Source organism: Raphanus sativus, chromosome 3 (assembly GCF_000801105.2).
Source record: "Raphanus sativus cultivar WK10039 chromosome 3, ASM80110v3, whole genome shotgun sequence".
Taxonomy (NCBI): Eukaryota; Viridiplantae; Streptophyta; class Magnoliopsida; order Brassicales; family Brassicaceae; genus Raphanus; species Raphanus sativus.
Window position 1 is genome coordinate 10,303,949 of NC_079513.1, and position 22,036 is coordinate 10,325,984.

General features: G+C 35.0%; 2 protein-coding genes and 1 pseudogene across 2 annotated transcripts; all 3 read right to left on the minus strand.

Moving 5' to 3' along the window:
• Positions 1-277: 277 nt before the first annotated feature.
• On the minus strand, positions 278-1,491 carry LOC130509967 (meiosis-specific protein ASY3-like; annotated as a pseudogene).
• A 14,603-nt stretch (positions 1,492-16,094) lies between these two features.
• LOC108845185 (pectinesterase 5-like) lies at positions 16,095-18,359 on the minus strand. The gene is made up of 2 exons (XM_057005005.1): positions 17,156-18,359; positions 16,095-16,952 (listed from the first exon to the last, which is right to left on the minus strand). The coding sequence occupies exons 1-2, from the start codon at positions 18,252-18,254 to the stop codon at positions 16,264-16,266; spliced, it is 1,788 nt and encodes a 595-aa protein (XP_056860985.1). The 5' UTR covers positions 18,255-18,359; the 3' UTR covers positions 16,095-16,263.
• Positions 18,360-20,373: 2,014 nt separating this feature from the next.
• Positions 20,374-21,293, minus strand: LOC130509601 (probable pectinesterase/pectinesterase inhibitor). Its single transcript, XM_057005755.1, has one exon. It carries the CDS (start codon positions 21,243-21,245, stop codon positions 20,595-20,597), a length of 651 nt encoding a protein of 216 aa, XP_056861735.1. The 5' UTR covers positions 21,246-21,293; the 3' UTR covers positions 20,374-20,594.
• Positions 21,294-22,036: the final 743 nt, after the last annotated feature.

The window sequence follows — 22,036 nt, forward strand, 5'->3', positions numbered from 1 at the left end:
TTGTTACTCTGTTATACGATCAGATTACCAGTGAACATTATTAAGCATGTAGAGATCGATACGAAAACCAATTCAACACTCTTAAGACAAGACATGCAAGTCTATCTTCTTATTCTCATTATAGGAATCGATCATGTAGCTTTGTCTTGAGATACTCTGTTAATATCAAGTTTCGTAAACCTAAATCGAAGGTGTATATATAGCCTCTATCACTGAAACATAGATATGATAGAATGATGTACCTTGTAATCTTGTTTCAGCATGCTTTCTCTTAGTTTTAGCTACAATACTCGTCTTTTCTGGTTTTCCCTGTAGCATAAATAACAAGATGATTGATTTAATACTCAAAAAAGCAATAAAATAAGTAAAAGAAGAAAATAAGATCATCTAGTTTGTATATGGTCTAGGATACTGTTGCAATGGCCCAACGCTGGTGAGTCTTCTCTTGATCCATCTGAACCTTCATCATCAGACGATGGACAGGCAGAACTAAATCTTCATTTGGCTAGAACTCTCTCTATTCTCCTTTCTTCTCCAACACAAAATAAATAAGGAAACACAAAAGTGGAAGAAGAAATATGTAAAGTCAAGCATGCATAGGTCTTAAGTGAAATAAAGCAGTTTGAGTATATGAAGGTTTACAGGCAATCTCTTCTCGGTATCTGACGCTTTGCCTTTTATTATCCCTTCTTGAGAGGTTTTCTTAGTAGTACCGAAGCTAAATATTGGTGTTTCAGTCTCATCAAAAGCGGGACTAATGTTCTTAGAATTACAAAGGAGATTCCTCGGGAGAAAACCAGGGGGAAGGACTTGGACTTGAGCATTGGTGGTTTATATCCAAACGTTGGACTCTGGAATTCGTTTTCTAGCTTAACAGACTTTTCCATGAGAACTTTACTCAACCTTTCCTGTTCATCACCATTTTTAGATAATCCATGGAACATCTCTGGCATAGCTGCTGTTTCTGCTTCCTGGATTTGGCTTTGGTTTGTTGTTGAAGCTCAAGAGTACTTTCCTTTTTGTCTGATAATGAAGGCTTTTTGCCACTTCTCGTCAGAACGCGGTGGAGTGGAGTTTTACTTTTGCTTGTCTCCTTCAGAATCCCATCAGCTTCATCCTTTTCAAGAGACTGAACCTTAAGGCATTTTACAACAGTGTTTCTTTGGCATAACACTGGAATCCATAGTGGTGCCAGTCTTCCCGGGAAACCTTCTTCAAAGGAGAAAATATATTATGTACTTGTTCTGCGCTTTTGCCGCCTAAGCTGGCAGCAGCTTTGGCTCCTCTTCTGAACTGTGTCTAGGCTTAAAAAGAGGATCATGATCTGAAACTTTGTCTTGACTCAATTTGAAGTTGGTCTTAACCACTTCCGGGGTCTGAGAGTTCACATCTTCATTATATGCTGTGCGAAGCTTTCCCCAAAGTTTCCCACAGTTTTGATCTCAAAACATCACTACTTTTATTTTTGTCCTCCTTGTCTGGTTTATCCATCTCCTCTCTCTCTCTGTGACGCAAGCAAGACTGCATGCAGATGGTTTATGGTTCCTCCCACCGTTCAGCTCATCATCACCATGCTGAGGAGTAGAGATGTTGAAGTTATGAGCTGGTGCCTGATTCGCATCAAGCACTGAATCGAAAAAAACCAAATCAGAGAACATCAAGCGACCGTAACCAATAAGAAATAATTGCTAACACAAAACAAATCTCTCGCGGCTTGATCTGATTCCGGTGTAGAAAAAGATAGAATGAGCAGAATTTTGAAATGTCTAGAGAGAGGGAGAGAGTGGCGGGCAAACTGGATTATTTTTATTTCGCAAATGGTTTTACAAAACGCAACGCCTCTATTTCAATTGCGTTTGTGTGACGCTGGACCCTCATCGTTCGTTCAATTTAGCCGAAACCATGTGTCATACATCTATTGGGATTTCTCTATTTTTGGTCTATTACTTTATTTGATTTCACAAAGAGTTAAAAACTTAAATAAATTATACTACAGTTTATATATTTTTATAAAACTTGTTGAGAAATGGTCTAACCTTTTTGGTTACTCTTGGTATGTAAGCTAACCGTACACTCTCACAGGTCAGTTCGTTAGTGTTGTGGGCAAGATCTCAAACTATCCGGATGGTTGGTTTAGAGAGAGAGTGGCCGGCTGGATGGAGAGATGAATGGTGCTGGAATTGTACCTGAAACAAAGGGAGATTTTTATGAGTTTTCTTAGAAGATTAAAATGAAGAACAGAAAGAAAACTAATAAGATAAATAAGAACAGAAACAAATATGATTTTTTTTTGAGATTTTCAGATGCAGAATAAATGACAGAAAAACTGAATCAAAAGAAATAAAAATTAAGAACAAGGATAGAAAGATGGTGGATGGATTCAAGTTGCTGGACTGAAGTCTCTCTCAACAAGAACAGTGGATGGAGATGGATAGATGTGGGATTTGCTTGCTGGACTGAAGTCTCTCTCAAGACAAATCAATGGATGAGGATGGAGTGTAAATCGCCACAAGCTTTGGTGGAAGAAAGCTTGATAAGATCTTGAGATGCTCTCTGGCTGCTTCTCACAAACTAGAAAGACTTAAGGGTTTTGTTTTGCTTCAGCAAATAAAATTTCATAAAAGACTAAGTGCCCAAAATCGGCCAGACATAAGAGTTATATAGGGAACTCCCTAATGGACTCAAAAACATAAAAGGCTTAAGCAAGAAATCAAAATAAAACAAGGCCAACAATTGCCCAAGTCTTTGAACCGAAATTAAATTAAAAATAGAAGGTAAACCGGCTTGGTAGAGATTGCCTTGACCAGAGCTAATAACATGCTTGCATGCTGCCTCATTAAAACCTTACCAAGAAAAACCCAATTGGGACAAAAACTTGGTGAGGAAAAAGAGTACAGCTCATGTTACTCACTCTGATGGCTGGTTGAATCTCTTAACCGGAAATAGGCTGGTTGGATGGATTGAGAGTTGATTCTGAACCGAGATTGAATGTGGAGATGATGAGGCCGGTTCGGTTATGGACGATGGAAGAGAACTGAATTGGGCCGGGCTGATCTTGAACTTCTATGGAGCCGGTTGGGTCTTCAATCTTCAAACCAGACATCTCTTGAATCAATAGCTGTTTGAGACCTTGATCAATCAGTTCTTGAACCGCCTTGGTGAAACCATTCCTTAACCTTGCTGAACCTGATCTTGTAGTTGGACCCTTATGCACTAGGGGAACCTCAGCTTGAGTGACCACAACATCCCCTCCCCCTTGAGTAGGTTCTGTCCTCAGAACTTCTTCTTCATCTGCAAGATAAGGGGCTAAATCAGCAACATTGAACGTTGGGGAAACCTTGAACTCACCTGGAAGCTCTAGCTTGTAAGCATTGTCGTTGATCTTCTCCAACACTCGGAAAGGGCCATCTCCCCTAGGCGCCAGCTTGGACTTCCTTTCTGCAGGGAACCGTTCTGGTCGCATGTGGAGCCATACCCAGTCACCCGGCTTGAATAGAACCTCCTTGCGATTTTTGTTGAGCTTGACCCGGTTCCTCTCAGCCTTAGTCTCAAGTGTCTTCTGAACCTGCTGGTGCATGCTCTTGACGAATTCAGCCCTGTCCACACCACTTTGACTAACTTGCATGTCCGGTGGCAATGGCTTGAAGTCCAACGGAATCTCTGGGTTAAAGCCATAGACAACCTCAAAAGGGGATTGGTTAGTAATAGAATGCTTGGCATGGTTATAAGCAAATTCAATAAAAGGCAAGCAACTTAACCAATTCCTCAAATTCTTACCCACCGTAGCTCTCAACAGTTGAGAGAGAGTACGGTTTACTACCTCGGTTTGACCATCTGTTTGTGGGTGGCAGGTGGTGGAGAAAAGAAGTTTAGTACCAAGTTTCTTCCACAGTGTCCGCCAGAAATGGCTAAGGAACTTGGTGTCACGGTCGGACACAATGGTTCTGGGCACTCCATGTAGACGTACCACTTCCTTGAAGAACAAGTTGGCGGTTTGGCTGGCATCATTGGACTTGTCACAAGGTATGAAGTGTGCCATCTTGGAGAACCTGTCTACAACAACAAAAATGGAATCTTTGTTTTCTATCTTGGGCAAGCCCAGAACAAAGTCCATAGAGATGTCCACCCATGGTGCGTTAGGAATAGGTAAAGGCATATGTAAACCATAGGGATGAGATCGAGACTTAGTCTTTATGCAGACAGTGCATTTGGCGCAAAGGTTCTCGACATAGCGTCTCATTCTCGGCCAGTAGAAGTGTTCAGTGAGAACATCTAAGGTCTTGGTCCGGCCAAAGTGACCCATCATGCCGCCACTATGTGCTTCCCGGGTTAGTAAATCTCGCATGGTTCCTTGAGGAATGCAAAGCCTCTTTTCCTTGAATAGGAACCCATCATGCTGGTAGAATGGACCTACTACTCCTCGGGTGGTACTAGCATAAAGTTCTGAAAAATCAGGGTCAGTAGCATAAGCAAGTTTAATATGTTCAAAACCCAAAATCTTAGCCTCCATGGTAGTGATGAGAGTGTGGCGCCTGGAGAGGGCGTCGGCCACTACGTTGTCCTTTCCCTTCTTATACTTGATGACATAGGGAAATGTCTCCACGAATTCTAACCACCTAGCATGCCTCTTCTTGAGTGTGGTTTGGCCTCTCAAGTGTTTAAGGGTCTCATGATCTGTATGAATAACAAACTCCTTAGACAAAAGATAATGTTGCCAAGTTTCGAGAGACCTCACGAGAGCATAGAGCTCTTTGTCATAGGTAGGATAGTTGAGGGCAGCTCCACTCAATTTCTCACTGAAGAAAGCCACAGGTCGGCCACCTTGAGTAAGCACAGCTCCTATGCCCGTACCTGAAGCATCACACTCAATCTCAAAAGTTTTATCGAAGTTAGGCAGAGTAAGGACTGGTGCATGAGTCAAGCTATATTTAAGTTGATTAAAAGACTCTTCTTGGGCAGGTCCCCAAGTAAAGGATACATTCTTCTTGATCACAGATGTCATGGGAGCAGCAATGGTACTGAAATCCCTGACAAACCGTCGATAAAAACTGGCCAGACCATGGAAACTGCGGACATGTCCAATCGTGGTCGGGGTGGGCCAATCTTGTATCGCCTTGATCTTCTCCTCATCGACCTTCAGTCCCTGTGAACTCACAACAAAGCCTAAGAACACTAACTGGTCAGTACAAAATACACACTTCTTGAGATTGGCATAAAGCCCTTCTTGCCGCAAAGCCTTTAGCACCTGTTCTAAATGGTCAAGGTGGTCGGATAAGCACTGACTGTAAATCAAGATATCATCAAAGTAAACAACCACAAACTTACTGATGAAAGGCCTTAGAACCTCGTTCATAAGCCTCATGAAAGTGCTAGGGGCGTTGGTAAGGCCAAATGGCATCACAAGCCACTCATACAAACCTTGTTTCGTTTTGAAGGCGGTTTTCCACTCATCACCTTCCTTCATTCGAACTTGGTGGTATCCACTCCTAAGGTCAATCTTAGAAAACACAGTAGAACCACTTAGTTCATCCAACATATCATCAAGTCTAGGGATAGGGTACCGATATTTGATGGTTATGTTGTTGATGGCTCGGCAGTCCACACACATGCGCCATGTGCCATCTTTCTTAGGCACTAGCAGGACCGGAACCGCGCATGGGCTGAGGCTCTCACGAATGTAGCCCTTGTCCATAAGGTCTTGGACCTGCCTCTCCAACTCCTTGGCCTCCTCGGGATTAACTCGGTACGCGGCTCGGTTTGGTAAGGGCGCGCCTGGTACAAAGTCAATCTGATGTTCTATTCCGCGGATGGGGGGTAGTCCGGCTGGTATCTCTTCAGGGAAGACGTCCTTGTACTGGTCCATAAGGACTTGTACCTCAGCTGGCACGTCTTGGACTTCAAAACCTGCAAAACAACCTTCCTTAAAGATCATTAGTAGCACCTGCGTCTCATGATGTAAAGATTTAAGCACTTGACCAGAAGTAATGTAAAGGTTAGTCTTACTTACCTTGCTGGACTGGTCCATTGCCTTTTGCATTTCATGCACATCTTGTGGACTGAGTGGTGCTAGGCTATGCTTCTTGTTGTTGTGGTTGAAGCTGTAGATGTTGGTCCGGCCATGATGGATGGTCTCTTTGTCAAACTGCCACGGCCTCCCTAAGAGAATATGTCCGGCTTGCATGGGGACTACATCACACTTCACCTGGTCGTGGTACTTACCAATACTAAAAGGCACAACAACTTGCTCGGCTATTTTAAGCTCGGTCTCATCATTAAGCCACTTGAGCCTATATGGCCTAGGATGGGGCGTCTTGACCAAACCTAGCTTTTCAACAAGATACTTGCTAGCAACATTAGTACAAGAACCACCATCAATGATTAGGCTACATACCTTTTGTTCCACAGTACATCTTGTGTGGAAGATGTTTTCTCTTTGTACGGTTTCAGGATCAAAGAGGGCACTGAGGGATCGTCTGGTCACAAGTAACTCTCCAGTGTCAGCATAGTCTACAATCTCGTCACCAGATTCAACCATGTCCAACTCGGCCTCGTCCTGCGACTCGTACTCACCATCGGCCTTAAGGACCATCACACGCTTGTTCGGGCAATCCCTAGCGTAGTGTCCCTTTCCCTGACACTTAAAACAAGTAATATCACGAGTTCTTTGATTTTGAACTTGACCCTTACCTTGGTCAGATGTACCGGCTTTAGTTGTATCAGCTTGGTTCTTCTTGAACCGGTTCTCCACTTCTATGGATTTGTTCTTTTCAGCACCTTTGGAACCTGGTTGAGACCACGCAGGTTTGCTCCGGCTAGTGGCCGCATTCTTCCTCTTGATGTGGTTCTCAGCCTGGACGGCATAGTGCAAGAGATCATTAAAGTCTTCATACGGCTGGCGCTCCACCTTCCGTGCAATCCGATCGTTGAGCCCCTCCAAGAACTGAGACATCATGGACGCCTCAGACTCGTCCACTTCCAAACGGTTTCTTAAAGCCTCAAACTCTTCAAAGTACTCCTCCACGGACTTAGTTCCCTGAGACAACTTACGAAAACGTTTTAGTAAATCTCTAGGATAATGTGATGGAATGTACCTTGCTCGGAGTTTAGTTCGCATCTCAATCCAGTTTTGAGCTCTCCATACTGGACCGGACTTAGCAACATCTCGATCCCACCAGGATAGAGCATTATCAGTCAGCTGGGCCGCGGCTAGAGCTATCTTCTTTGCCTCAGAGTACCTGTAGTACTCAAAGATATATTCCATACGCTTCTCCCATGTGATGTAAGCGTCCGGATCCACCTTTCCCGCGAACGTAGGTGGCTTTAGTTTGATGTCCTTGCCTCTTTGGAAGGCCGCATCATCGTTCCGGTCTCGGTCCCTCCTCTGGTCGGGGCTTACATCTCTTCCACGCCTCCCACCTCGAGCGGCCTGGTTGGCACCTCCACGATCTGGTGGCTCATACTCGGACTCATCTTCCTCCGACTCGGACTGCGGCTGGTTGAGGTAAGGGCCGAACCTTCTTCTAGCCTGCTGGCCATTGGGTTGGTTCTGGTTTCCCTGACCCATGAGATTCATCTGTGCAGTCAAGGTGTTGAGGGCTTCCGTGAGCTGAGCTTGCCCGGCCTGCAAGGCTTGGAGTTGGGCATTGATCTCAGCTGCACCATTAAGGTCTCCCATATCTCCTGAGAGTAAGAAGAAAGGAGATCAAGTGCAAAAGAGAAATGGAAAAGAAGGAAGAAAGAAGAGAGAAGGACTTAAGAAAAAAAAAAAAAAGATCAAATGCAAATGAAAATCAAATAAATGCAAATGATGAAAGATTTTTTTTTTTTTTTTTGATTTTGAAAAATTAAATTCGAAATTTAAAAGAAAGGAAAGTTGAAATCTTTTTTTTTTTTTAAGTTTGGAAGAAAGAATTTAAAGTTGACAAAGTTTAAAAATGGAAAAAAGATTGAGAAACTAAATGCAAATCGAAAATAAATGATGATTGAATTCTTTTTTTTTTTTTTTAATGATGATTGATGATCTAAAATGAATGCAAGCAATCAGAATAAATGAGATGCAAATTAGAAATGAATGCAAACTAATTAATCTATATGATTGATGCAATTACAATCAAAAGTTAATGCAAATTGCCAATCTAGTTCCAAAAATGGAAGCTCGGATCAACAATCACAAAAACACTTTGACTGATCAACCTAAGGCACGAAAATGATCTAAAGAAATGCAGCAAGAACAGCATGAACTAGGATGAACAATCAAATCAACAAGAACACAATGCAACAATTTTTTTTTGACCTTTTGATGCAAATAAAAAATATGATGACAATGACAGAATGATGAACAAATAAAAGAGGGTAGAAACAACCAAAGCTTTCAGGAGCCTTAAGCTCTGATACCAAAATGTTGTGGGCAAGATCTCAAACTATCCGGATGGTTGGTTTAGAGAGAGAGTGGCCGGCTGGATGGAGAGATGAATGGTGCTGGAATTGTACCTGAAACAAAGGGAGATTTTTATGAGTTTTCTTAGAAGATTAAAATGAAGAACAGAAAGAAAACTAATAAGATAAATAAGAACAGAAACAAATATGATTTTTTTTTGAGATTTTCAGATGCAGAATAAATGACAGAAAAACTGAATCAAAAGAAATAAAAATTAAGAACAAGGATAGAAAGATGGTGGATGGATTCAAGTTGCTGGACTGAAGTCTCTCTCAACAAGAACAGTGGATGGAGATGGATAGATGTGGGATTTGCTTGCTGGACTGAAGTCTCTCTCAAGACAAATCAATGGATGAGGATGGAGTGTAAATCGCCACAAGCTTTGGTGGAAGAAAGCTTGATAAGATCTTGAGATGCTCTCTGGCTGCTTCTCACAAACTAGAAAGACTTAAGGGTTTTGTTTTGCTTCAGCAAATAAAATTTCATAAAAGACTAAGTGCCCAAAATCGGCCAGACATAAGAGTTATATAGGGAACTCCCTAATGGACTCAAAAACATAAAAGGCTTAAGCAAGAAATCAAAATAAAACAAGGCCAACAATTGCCCAAGTCTTTGAACCGAAATTAAATTAAAAATAGAAGGTAAACCGGCTTGGTAGAGATTGCCTTGACCAGAGCTAATAACATGCTTGCATGCTGCCTCATTAAAACCTTACCAAGAAAAACCCAATTGGGACAAAAACTTGGTGAGGAAAAAGAGTACAGCTCATGTTACTCACTCTGATGGCTGGTTGAATCTCTTAACCGGAAATAGGCTGGTTGGATGGATTGAGAGTTGATTCTGAACCGAGATTGAATGTGGAGATGATGAGGCCGGTTCGGTTATGGACGATGGAAGAGAACTGAATTGGGCCGGGCTGATCTTGAACTTCTATGGAGCCGGTTGGGTCTTCAATCTTCAAACCAGACATCTCTTGAATCAATAGCTGTTTGAGACCTTGATCAATCAGTTCTTGAACCGCCTTGGTGAAACCATTCCTTAACCTTGCTGAACCTGATCTTGTAGTTGGACCCTTATGCACTAGGGGAACCTCAGCTTGAGTGACCACAACAGTTAGGTTGCCGAATCTGTATGGTTATATGTTGGTTTACGAATTTAGTGACTGAATCATGGTTATGTAAATCCTTAGTCATATAAAGGGATGAGAGTTGCCTAGTTCGTTTAGCTGTCAGCAGTGATAACGACTCAAATTAAAATTAATACATTTATAGTTATTTAAAGATTTAAAAATCATAAAATTATGTTTTAGAATATAAGTATCTTTATATATAAAGTATAGTACTAAATGATAATCTTGCGCTCTGCACGGGATGAGTTTTAAAACTATGTTGTATTTAAATAAAATAAAAAGTACATATTTTGTTATCAATAACTATTTTTTACATTTGATTAGGAGTGGACATTCGGGTACCATTTGTTTGGTTCAGTTTGGTTTGGTTCGATTATGTTCTGATTTTTGTGGGTTCGATCCGGTTTGGATCTACGGGTTTAGGTTTGGATTCGGATACCACATTTAATTTTGTAAAAATAAAATAAAATTCATATATAATTTAAATTTCTTAAAATCTAAAAATAACAATTATATATAACATATAAATATGGATAATATAAGCTAAAATACTTAAACTTAATATAGCTTAAATATTTGAATAAAAAATCAATAAATATTTTAAGTATTGGTATTTTAAGTATCGTTTAACTATTTTAAACATGTATTTTTAACTATTTGTATATATTTCCAAGTATTTTGGATAATTTAAAAACATCTTATATATTTTGTATATTCTTGTATAGATTAAATTGAAAATACTTAATATATTTAAAATTTTATATTTGGTTTGAATATATTCGGATACCCGAAATATTTCGTTTCGGATCGGGTTCCATTCTGGTTTTCTAGATACCAAAATTTTGAACCCCTCGGATATCTAACCAATTTTGGTTAAAGTTATGTAATTTTTTTCGGATTAGAATTGGTTCGTTTTTTATTCGGATTTTTACTCAAGCCTATATTTTTGATTGTTAACAAAATTTTAAACGAAAGTGATGATGGCATATTGATTTTGATAATGCAACCATTTTTAAACCAAAATGCATTCTTCTATGTATGTGGCCTATTTAGTTAATCATTAAAAATAGTTATATACCCACTTAAGAAAAACAATAGGCTAAATTATAGAAAACGGTACCATTTCAAATCATCAATCGACATTATTCTATTTCGATGTTTTAACGAAGACAAAGAGGGTTAAGGTCAGGAAAGAAAAAAGGGTTAACATATTTATGTATTTTTATGTTGTACATAGTTTAATGTAACTTATATATATATTAAGATCTCAATAATTTTCAATGCAATTTTTATATTAACATATTTATATTTTTATATATTAGATCATTTAATTTCAATGATATATATAATGAATATCAATTAATGAGATTTCATATTCATACGATTTATGATTATTTGTATCTTGTTTAAAGAAAATTAAACCATTGATCACAAAATTATCAATGTGGACTTTTACCCTTTTAGTAATTTATAAGCGTTTTAAAAAATTCAAAATATAACATATAAGAAAAATATAATTTTTTATTATATGTTCAATGTGATTGTTTAAGTTTTTTAATAATATAAAATTAATCTAATAAGAGAGAAGATACAAAATTGTAACCAAATATATGTATTATTTATAATCATTAATTATCATATATACGTTAATCATATTAGGTAATTTCGTAGATTTTTTTAAGGAAATAATTTAAGACAACTAATCATTGTGATACTCAGTTTAATAAAAAACATAATATATATTTATTTGTATTGAATGTATCTAGTGAGATATAAAAATCGATTTGGACCATTTTATTTTTCAATTGAATGTAAGGCTAACACATAGGACTAATTGACTATCTAACTGATTGCCACATAAGCGGAAGTCTTTTTAATTATTACAAAATTGAGGTTACATATTTTCAAATATTCTTCTATTAATATATAAGGGATATAAATATTAGTCACGAACATCATAACTACTTGTTTTATCGATTATCGTTAGCGATTACAAAACAACGATTTTGAAATGAACAACAAAAATTATCGGCAATCGCTAGTCGTTATCACCAGTGACTGCCAAACAAACATAACCAGTACGAAGTTGTTAGAGTACGCGAGAGATTAGACTGTTCTGGGATTGTTCATTGAGTAGGGGTCTATGTTCTTCAGAGCTCAATCTTCTTTTTGTGCGGCTCAAGTCAGTAATGTTGGGATTGTTAAATCCATGTCCAACTATTTATTGTCTGATTAGTATGATATTGTCCATTTTAGGTTTTAGAGAAAAGTCGACATGAATTTACTTTTGGGCTCCATACCAAAATATTTAGTACTAATAAGAGCTTGACATCTCTTTATATATTAGTTATTCCTTGTCTAATTCTCCAATGTAATACTTAGTTTATTATCTCACAAATAATTTTCTATATGAAAAATGAACACTGGATAACCAACTCGTGGGTCTTCTTCTTGCATGTTCTCTTCTTCTATGCTATTTAATTAGTTTCCTAAATAGTGAATACGAGTGAGAGCTCAGTTAGTTTCCAAACGGGTAAATACGAGCGAGAGTTCATAACGGCTTGACCTGAGAGTTTTTGGTGAGCTTGATTCAAGACAAACAATAGGGATTTCGAATAACAAAAATTTAGGATGTAATTGGTAAACATAAGGATTGTGATTGGTAGACGAGAAATTCTTGGGTTCATCCCTAGAGTGAATCTTTAGGTTCACTTAACCAATAGGATTTTGTTATTTTATATTCAGTATATTTTTAAAAAGAAAATAAAATACTGTCAAGTTATATTATATTTTTAGATTAAAAATAAAAAATAATATTAATTGTAAAAAAACATATTTTTAAAAAATATATATTTTTAATACCGTTAACCAAACACTAAACCCTAAACCCTAAATCCTAAAACCTTGGGTAAACCCTAAAACCTTGGGTAAACCCTAAACCCTTGGTAAATCCAAAACACTTGGATAAATTCTAAATCCTAGAGTTTAGGATTTATCCAAGGGCTTGGGGTTTACCCAAGGGTTTAGGGTTTAGTATTTAGAGTTTAGGTTTTAGTGTTTCGCTGAATGTGTTAAAAATATTTATTTTAAAAAAATCTAAGGATTTAGGATTTATCCAAGGGTTTACCATGGATTTAGGGTTTATGATTTAGAGTTTAGGGTTTATTATTTTGCCGACGGTATTTTAAATATAAAATCTTTATTTTGCGACTACAATTATTTTCTATTTATTTTTTATTTTAAAAACATAATAAAACTTGACAATATTTTGTTTTCTTTTTTAAAAGATATCGAATATAAAATAACGAAATCCTATTGGTTGGGTGAACTTAAATGTTCACTCTAGGAGTGAACTCAAGAATTTCTCTAGACGAGACTAGAAATATTACGAACGAAATATCTATATTATTAAAGTTGAAGTACAAATTGGAGATGTTTGGAAACAAGGATAGTATAATAAATGAGATATATTTGGAAACATAGATAGTAGAATAAATGAGATATGTTTGGAAACATGGATAGTAGAGATGTGTATTTTATTTTATTTACACATTTAGCCATTGTATTTTCAATAAATTAATAACAAATGAGAATTGTTTAGAAACATGAATAACATATTTAATACTTCTTTTTATTTAAAAGTTTAGCTATTGTTTTTACAATAAATTAAACAACATTCTTTCTATATTTCTTTTTATTTAAAATTTTGTCACTATATTTACAATTCTTTATGGTAAAAATAAAAAACACAAACTGAAATATAAGTAGTATATTATATAAAACAATTTTTAAAAACAGTATTATTACCTTATTTAGTTTAGTCAAATATAAAAATTTCAAGAGTTCAATTTTTTTTAAAAAAGTAACATAAAATTTATAATAACTCATAGAAAACTAATGCAAAAAAATACAATTTGAAACATGGATAAAAGTATATCAGTTTTAAAATATCCAAAATGGACTAATCTAATTACCTAAAACATTGTTTTGTCTAAAATAATCATAAAATAAAATTTAAATTTTATATACATATTTCAAATCAAAATAATAATTTAAAGTTTATTTTTATCAAAAATTGATTTAAAATATGCATATATTCAAAAATTTATTTTTACTAAAAATATTTTCCAATAACCATTATTAAAAAATGTTTTCAATAAATATAAGAAAAATACAACAAAAAGATTAATTTCATATACCAACTTAAATTGTGGTTTTTATATTTCACATTAAACTTTAAGAATATAATATATGTGATTATTTATAAGATGATACATATAAAATACTATTAATTATTTTGATTATTTATATGATGAACCAATACAATTAATTATATGATGACATATATATGATACATAATACTATAATAGTGACTAGGGCTGAGCGTTCAGGTATCAATTCCGGTTCGTTTCAGATTTGTTTGGGTTTTGGGTTTCCGGAGTCAAAGATTTCAGCTCTGTTCATATATTTCTAAATTTCATTTCGAATTATGACTAGGGCTGGACGTTCAGGTATCCATTCGGGTTTGTTTCGAATCTGTTTGGGTTCTGTTAAATCCGTTCAGGGTATTTCTATATTAATTAATATATAAATATGTCATATTATTTAAACAAAATATCAATGTAAAAGTATTGTACAGTTGCGTTATAAAATCATTTATTTTAACAACAAGCGAGATAAATATATTAATTGGAGAGATAATAAAACAAAATCAGAGAAACACATAGTTTACCAGAGACACTCTATGTGTTGAATTTATTATAAAAAAGTTTTACTAAGATAAATACATTCAATAATTACAAATAAATAATATATTTCATAAAAGTGAAAAATAATACCCGCGCTTTCGAAGCGCGGGTCAAAATCTAGTATCTAGTATCCTTGGTAACAAGGATATGAGTCTTTAAAAAAATTAAATTTTGTTTGGTAATAAAGATAGTAGAGAATTTTGTCTTTCCTTATTTAAATGATAGATTTAAGTATTTAATGTATTTTCCTAATTTAAATAATAGATTTCTTTAATAGAATGAATCTTAACCAAAATAAATTTCCTAATAGATTTTTTTTTTAACATTTAATATTTTCAATATTTATTAGTAAAAATAATAAAATAAAAATCAAACATCAAAATCAATTTATATATCATATAAATAAAATATAAAATATTTTATTTATAAATTGTTAGTATAACACTTTTATAATATAAGTCCAATTATTATAAATATTAGATTTTTATATGATACACTATGATATAATAAACGATTAAAATCACATAAAATAATTATTTAAAGTAATAATAAAATTTTTATTTTAAAATGTTATACTAACAATTATGTAATATATATATATATATATATATATATATATATATATATATATATATATATATATATATATATTATCATTAGAACAAAGAAAAAAATTGAAGTGAAAGCAAATATTTATACGACCACGGGTCAAACTATAGAAATAAACAACAATGGTGTAAGATTTTTTTTTTAACAAATTTATTTTAATTTCAAATATTTTTATATATTTTATGTATTTATAAATTATTTTATTTGTTATTAAGAATGCTAAGATTTTAGAATTGGAAAGAATTATGACTCATCTCTATATTATTTTAGTTAGAAATTTAAAATTTATATCAAAATATTTTTTTAACTTTTAATTTTTATTATACCTACAAATGTTAATTTTCAATCTAGATTTATGTTTAAATATTAAAATATATCATTTATAAATAAAAACTAAAAACATAAAATAAATACCCGCCCGGTTGGGCGGGTCAAGATCTAGTTTATTTTTAAAATTGGAATGTGCGTGAATTGTGTAGTGGAAGATATGGAATAAAAATATGGAATTTCTTTCTATGTCGTTCCATTTCATTCTAATTATAAATATTTTATAACTACATTCCATTTTTTTTCCATCAATTCCAAAAAAAATCATTGAGATAAACTTTGATATTCATTCCATCTAAATGGTTAAAAAAACAATTTGGAATCAGTAAGGAATAAATCATTTAATACAACTTTATTCTAAAAATTGGTAAATCTAGTTTTTTTGAACGTCTGTATCGATTATTATCGATTAGTTATGCTATTACAACGATGAGAATATTACAAAGACGATTTTACCGCCGACAATTCTACCATCCTGTGAGAATACACGCCTGACTGCACTACTCTGAGTCGTTCTATGAGATCCATGTTCGATGGTACGTACTGCACCAAGCTGAAGATCTCCTGTAACTTGTTTCTCCATAATCTGTATTATTTTATATTTTCTGAGGTTTGAACCCCAGACCTCCGGGTGTAGAAGCAATTAAACTCTTAGTCAAACCACTGGACCAAAGGGGGTAAATCTAGTTACATCCAAAATAAAATTATTGAAATAAAAAGAAACGGAATAAGAAGAATAAAATATGGAGAAAAATGGAATGAAATGCATTCTATTTATTCATGAACATAATTGTAATGATATATCATATTTTGAATATGTAAACATAAAACCAAACAACAGCTATTCTTTTAAAAGAATGTGTCTTTATTCATCTTTCATACGAGAGACAAACAAAAAAATAATTTGTTATTACAAATTCATTCCCATACAGTTTATCCTATCGAAAACAAATGTTGTATTTTTCACCTTTTACATAAACAAGTACTGGTCTTTTTGTTTTTCTTTATACGCTTTATAATCGAAGCGTGACAGGAACGTTAGTTTGTTGAATCCAGTTAACGGGACTTAACCAGTTAGCCACAGTGAACTGACTTACTTCACCTGCAGTCCTAGCGACCTTAGCCCAGTTAACTCTCCTATTAGTGTTAGCTCCTGGTCCACGGTTGTTGTATTCAACGTACCTACATGTCTTGTGGTTACTTTCACCATCCCACATTCTCCAACCTTCTGGTCTGATCAAATCACCGAGTTCAGTGTTGATGACCACCGTGGTTGAGTATTTCTTCCATGGCCTTCCCAAGTATGACTCTACGGTCAACCTCTCTGCTGCTAGTTTCCTGTCCGGAACGATGCGGCAGTGTTGGAGGACGATACCGAGTTTCATGGCAAATCCCATTTCGTTTCCGTCGGCTGTGACGGTGTTGTATTGTCCCTTGTTTCCTCTACGGACGACGATGAGTGAGTTTTGGATAACGGTTGCTGATTTTCCGAAGATGAAATCGACTGTTCCTGAGATGACACAGTTTCTGTAGAATTGACGACCGTTGTTGACGTATAGAGTGTCTTGGTAACCGTCGAATCTACAGTTGAAGATCACTGCACGGTCTCCATTGACTCGGATGGCCACGGCTTGATGTCCATTTGGACCGGCTGTGTTCCTGAATCCGATATATTTCGCTATGAACCCTTCAGATTCGACCTCTACACGAATACATAACATAAGCAATATGAGTTTACTAGTATCATATGGATCTTAATATTTAAGAATGTAAGAACATATACTCCCAAATCGGATGTTTCGTTGGGACGACATAAGAAATATATTAGAGATAATTTAGACCTGTCTATTTATCGTCAATTGGTTTGTAATAGCAATTAGCTAATTAGGGTGTGATGAGACTTACGGACTGTGCCACTAGTAGAAGTGGTGGTTCCAGAACTGAGACCAACACTTTTGTTGTAAGTGATAACGGTCTTTCTTGCACCATCTCCGAACATGAAGATGTTGTTCTTCTTCTTAGGGATGATAACTTGCTCTCTGTAGATACCGGCCTTAATGTAGATGATGCATCGGCCAGGGTTTTTATCGGGACAAGCGTTAACAGCTTGTTGGATCGAGTTAAACTGGCCGCTTCCATCCTTGGCAACAACAAAGTTGGCTCTGATTCTAGCACCACCACCGCGTCTTCGGCCACGTCCAGCATTAGCCAAGAGCTTCCTGTCTGCACCTGAAACCCATGTTGGGACTCCGGTTTCGTCAATATCTTCAAGGAGACGACGAGAAGGACCATCTGGGTCAGCCACAGGAGTATCAACGACTGGAGGAGTTTCTTTGTCGACGGGAGCTGTTCCTTTGTCGGAAGGAGAAAAGACTCCGCTTGTCATGTTCTTGAAATCATCTACCTTGGCGTTAAGCTTAGCCATCTCGCTGACGACGGTGTGGAAGATTTCAACAGCATTGCCAGTGAGAATCTTGGAGTTTGCAATGCCTTCTGCAATAGTCTTTCTCAAATCATCTTCCTGAATATCGTCAAGACAATCGGTTTGGTAATTGTAGACACCAATTAACCATTGTTTAAGCTGGTCAATTTTGCTACCGATCTGGTTAAGATCTTCACCCATTTCCTCAAGAATAGTACCGAGATCCTCAAGCGCGTACAAGAAAACTTTCTTGCAGTATTCAAGAACGGCTTTGTTGTTTGGCGAGATGCTCGAACCCAAGTCTCCTTCGGCTTTACCCGTGAAGTTTGATGATTTGGTTACTGCATCTTGTACAGCAAGAATAAAGGCCTTGATCAGCTTGTTTGGGTCATCGCTCTTCACCGGCTCGAGAGTCTTGACACATGAGGCTTTGTCGGAAGTCCCTTGGCAAATACCTTGAACGGCTTTCATCTGAGGAGACAAGGGAGTGTTGTCATTTTTATTAATAATGACAACGACTCCTATGGCTACTCCGACCAATAGGAGAACAGAGGCCACCGAAACAACAACTTTTCCAATCATTTTAAAATATTTATTATTTTATTGTTATTTTTTTTTGCTCCCTCCGGTTTATTGAGGTATCGGAGAGGGAGTGGCTTTATTAGAGAAAAGCCAAGTTATTTAATGACTTGGGGCAGCGAATATTGCAGTGGATTAGGGGGATTTATAAGGTTTTGGTTTCTAAAAATAGACGTGCATGGATGTTGCATGGAGCGAGAGATTAACGGTCGACGAATGGCTGAGGATATCTGGTCAAAAAGCTTTAATTAGCTTACGAGACTATCTAATTACTTATGAGGTTTAAATTTGGTCACCACAAGATAAATATATATAGCTTTTACCAAAAAAAGATAAACATGGCGTACGTTCCCTGATCAGTTAGAGGTGTGGTGGCTTGACTGACAAATGACAACAACATATGTATATAAATAATAGCTGTAGCCTGTAGACCAGCTCCATCGGTTACAACCTGTGAAAGGTTCTAAAACAAAAAAAAATAATGTTATATAATAATTTAATTTTGTATTAATTTTGCAAAACTAATTGAAACATCTAAACTCTAAGTGTAGATTAAGGATATACATGTCTATTTATCATTTAATAAAATTTATTTTGGTCATTTTCTTCTTTAAGAGGTTTTTTTTTGAAAATAAACTAAAAAGATTATCCTAAGAAATTCCTCTATAATATCGGATAATTTGGAGGGGTTTCAATTTAAATTTCAGGTAATTTTGGTTGTTCAGATAAAAATATCAGAAAATTAGATCATTTATAATATTTTAGATATTATAAATAGTATCGTCTAATTCGGTTAATTCGTTTTGGGCTAATTGATTCATAAATAGTATTTTAAGATATTGTATTTAATATTAAAATTAATATTTGTAAATATATAATTTGTATTTTAAAATTCACGTACTCATTTTGTCTAGGTTCGGTTTCAGTTTTCCGTTTCCAAAATATATGATCTACTTGATTATTTTTATGAAATTCAATTCAATTTTGATTTTTCAGTTTAGTATGGTTCGATTCGCTATTCCGAATAAATATATCTAAACCTATGCACTTTTTGTATTAAAAATTCATTAAAGAAATATTTAGTTTTAAAAACAAATTCGTGCTTAAAGCGCAGATCAAAATCTAGTTCTTTATTAAACATGTAAACTTTTGATCAATACATTTGAAATTTCATCAAAAATATATATTTTAATAGTCTTGCCATAAAACTTGTATATGAATGTTTTATTAAAGATGAATATATAGTTAATAGTCATTTTCATCTGAAAAAACTTACGAACAATCACATTAATATTCATTAGAAAAAACTTGTAATAAAGTATATATATTTATAAAAACAAATTCTACACATCACAATTAGGTTTGTGACATGTCACATTTTTCAGAGGCATGTCATCTTTTCTTATTAAAATTGAATGTAGTGATTGCATATGTATAAATCATTATAGATAATGTTTAGGGATGTGATTATGAAAATAAATAAAATAATCACATTAACAACATAATAAAAAATAAATATTTTCGTATATGTTTATTATTAAATTTTAATAACAACAATAAATTACTAAAACTATTCAAAATTCCCATTAAAATTTTGTTTATGACCAAAGGTTTTTTTTGTTATAACAAGATTGAAATGGTCATGAAACCATATCTATACAAAGTTTTTCATTTAATAGATATTAATATCGCTTAAATTACCTATACACCATATAAAAATAGATAAATATTTAATTTAAAATTTGCTTTGAAAATTATTGAAAACTTAATATTTAAAATTTAAATTTTGCACTAAATTTTTAAAAAATAGTTTAAATTACTATATTAAACATTTCATAGTTAAAAGTTTGTTATTAGTTATTTAAATTATTTCATATATATTTATTATTTTATAATATGTAAAATATAAATAAGTAAAAGTACGTAAAACTAATTTTTGTATATACAATATTCGTTATGCGCAATGCGTGGATCCTAAACTTAGTATAGTAGTATTACACTGAAAGTGAAAGTGCATGCAGTATTAGCACAAAAGATAAAATTTCTAAGTAGTTTATTTTTCTGTGTGCATACGTACATAAAAGAAATATACCAGTTAAGTTCTTTTTTTTAAAAGAAAATATAAACCAAATAAGTTACAAATTAAATTTATTATTATTAGATAATAATCACATTTTTCCCATATCCTTTCCAACCACGAGGTCCATACATGATTATCACCTATAACATCGTAATTACAAATATACATCAAAAAGGAACCCTTACAAGATTCCTAAAATATCTGAAAAACCCCAGTCGATGCACATTTCTCTTTGTTATATATGTATAATGTTAATAAATAAATCAATGGTAGTAAAACGACAAAGGTGGTGGGAGCAACGAATCGGTATCTTGCTGGTTAAGTTTGGTCTTAATGTTTAATGTGTTAAAGACTTTGTCCATTCCAGCGAACACATCCACTGACTCACCACTGATTCTTTTCCCAAGCCCTATTCCTCCTTGAACCTCTTTCAATAACGTTTTGTCGTAAATGTCATCAAGACAAGTCGACTGGTACGTGAAGATAGAATTCATCTTCTTCTTGCACGTGAAGTAATTATCCGCCATGCTGGTTACGTTTTTCCCCACGGCTTTCCAAAAATCTGAAAAGTCTTCCAAGGCGTTGTTTAGCTGTTTTTCGCAACCGGTGATGCAGTTTGTGGCGAAGGCGTTTCCTTTGTATTTGGGTTTGATTTCGGAGAGGAAGTTCAAACCCTTTTTAACAGAGGATTCTGCGGCTGTGGCTAAGTAACGGACCAAGAAGGCTGGGTCATTGCTTGGGACGGTTTTCAAGGTTATGCTACAAAGATTTTTGTCTTCCACAACGCTGCAGATTCCTGCCACAGTTTTTTCGTGTTCCGGTGTAACATCGGCACGTTTTGCTGGGACTACGAATGCGGTTGCGGTTAGGGCGATGCAGAGAATGAGAAAAGTGAGTTTTATTGGAGTGTTCATCTTTTTTTGATTCTTTGTTGTGTTTACTTGGACGTGGATTGGAAAGGATTAGATGGAAAAAGTTAAGAAGAAAGGGTTCATATATAGATGTTTATATGATTTTGCTAAATTTAAAATGGTTTTTCTTAATGGGGTTTGACTATTATGAGATAAAAAATGGATGATAACGATCAAATTGTGGCGTTTTTAAGCTGTGGGCATGCTTAAAAATCATTTAAATTTTTGATAGGTAACCTTGCAAATAAATGGAAGACAAGGTCACGCTCTCTCATAATGTAACCTTGCATCAATGCATAGTTTGACCTTGTATTCGCTCATTTTAAGTGTTACCTGATGCATAAGTAGAAAAATTTGGGGTGACAATCATGCTATTTGAAAAAGATGTGTAGGATGTGTAGGATGTGACTAGACTTTGCTGCCCTTTGAGTAATGATTAACAGGTTTTCGACCAGTAAGGAGTTCGAGTAAGACAACCCCAAAGCTGTATACATCATTCGTAGAATTTAATTATCCAGTCATCACATTTTTGTCAAGAGAAAAGGAAGAGCATTTGAGATTCGATGAGATCCCACAGTATTACATTTTCTTTCACAAGCGACTATATGTCAACTTACTCAGGGGACAAGGGGGTTGTGATAACCTGTCCTGTCCGTCGAATCCCTGGCTCACAGTACTGTAGGACACCGACTCCAACCCCTCTATTATGAGTTTTCACTAACTCCATAATTAAGTTGTTGGTGAACCTCGAACCCAAGACCTCACTCTTTATTAACTCTCCCACAGGACAAGGT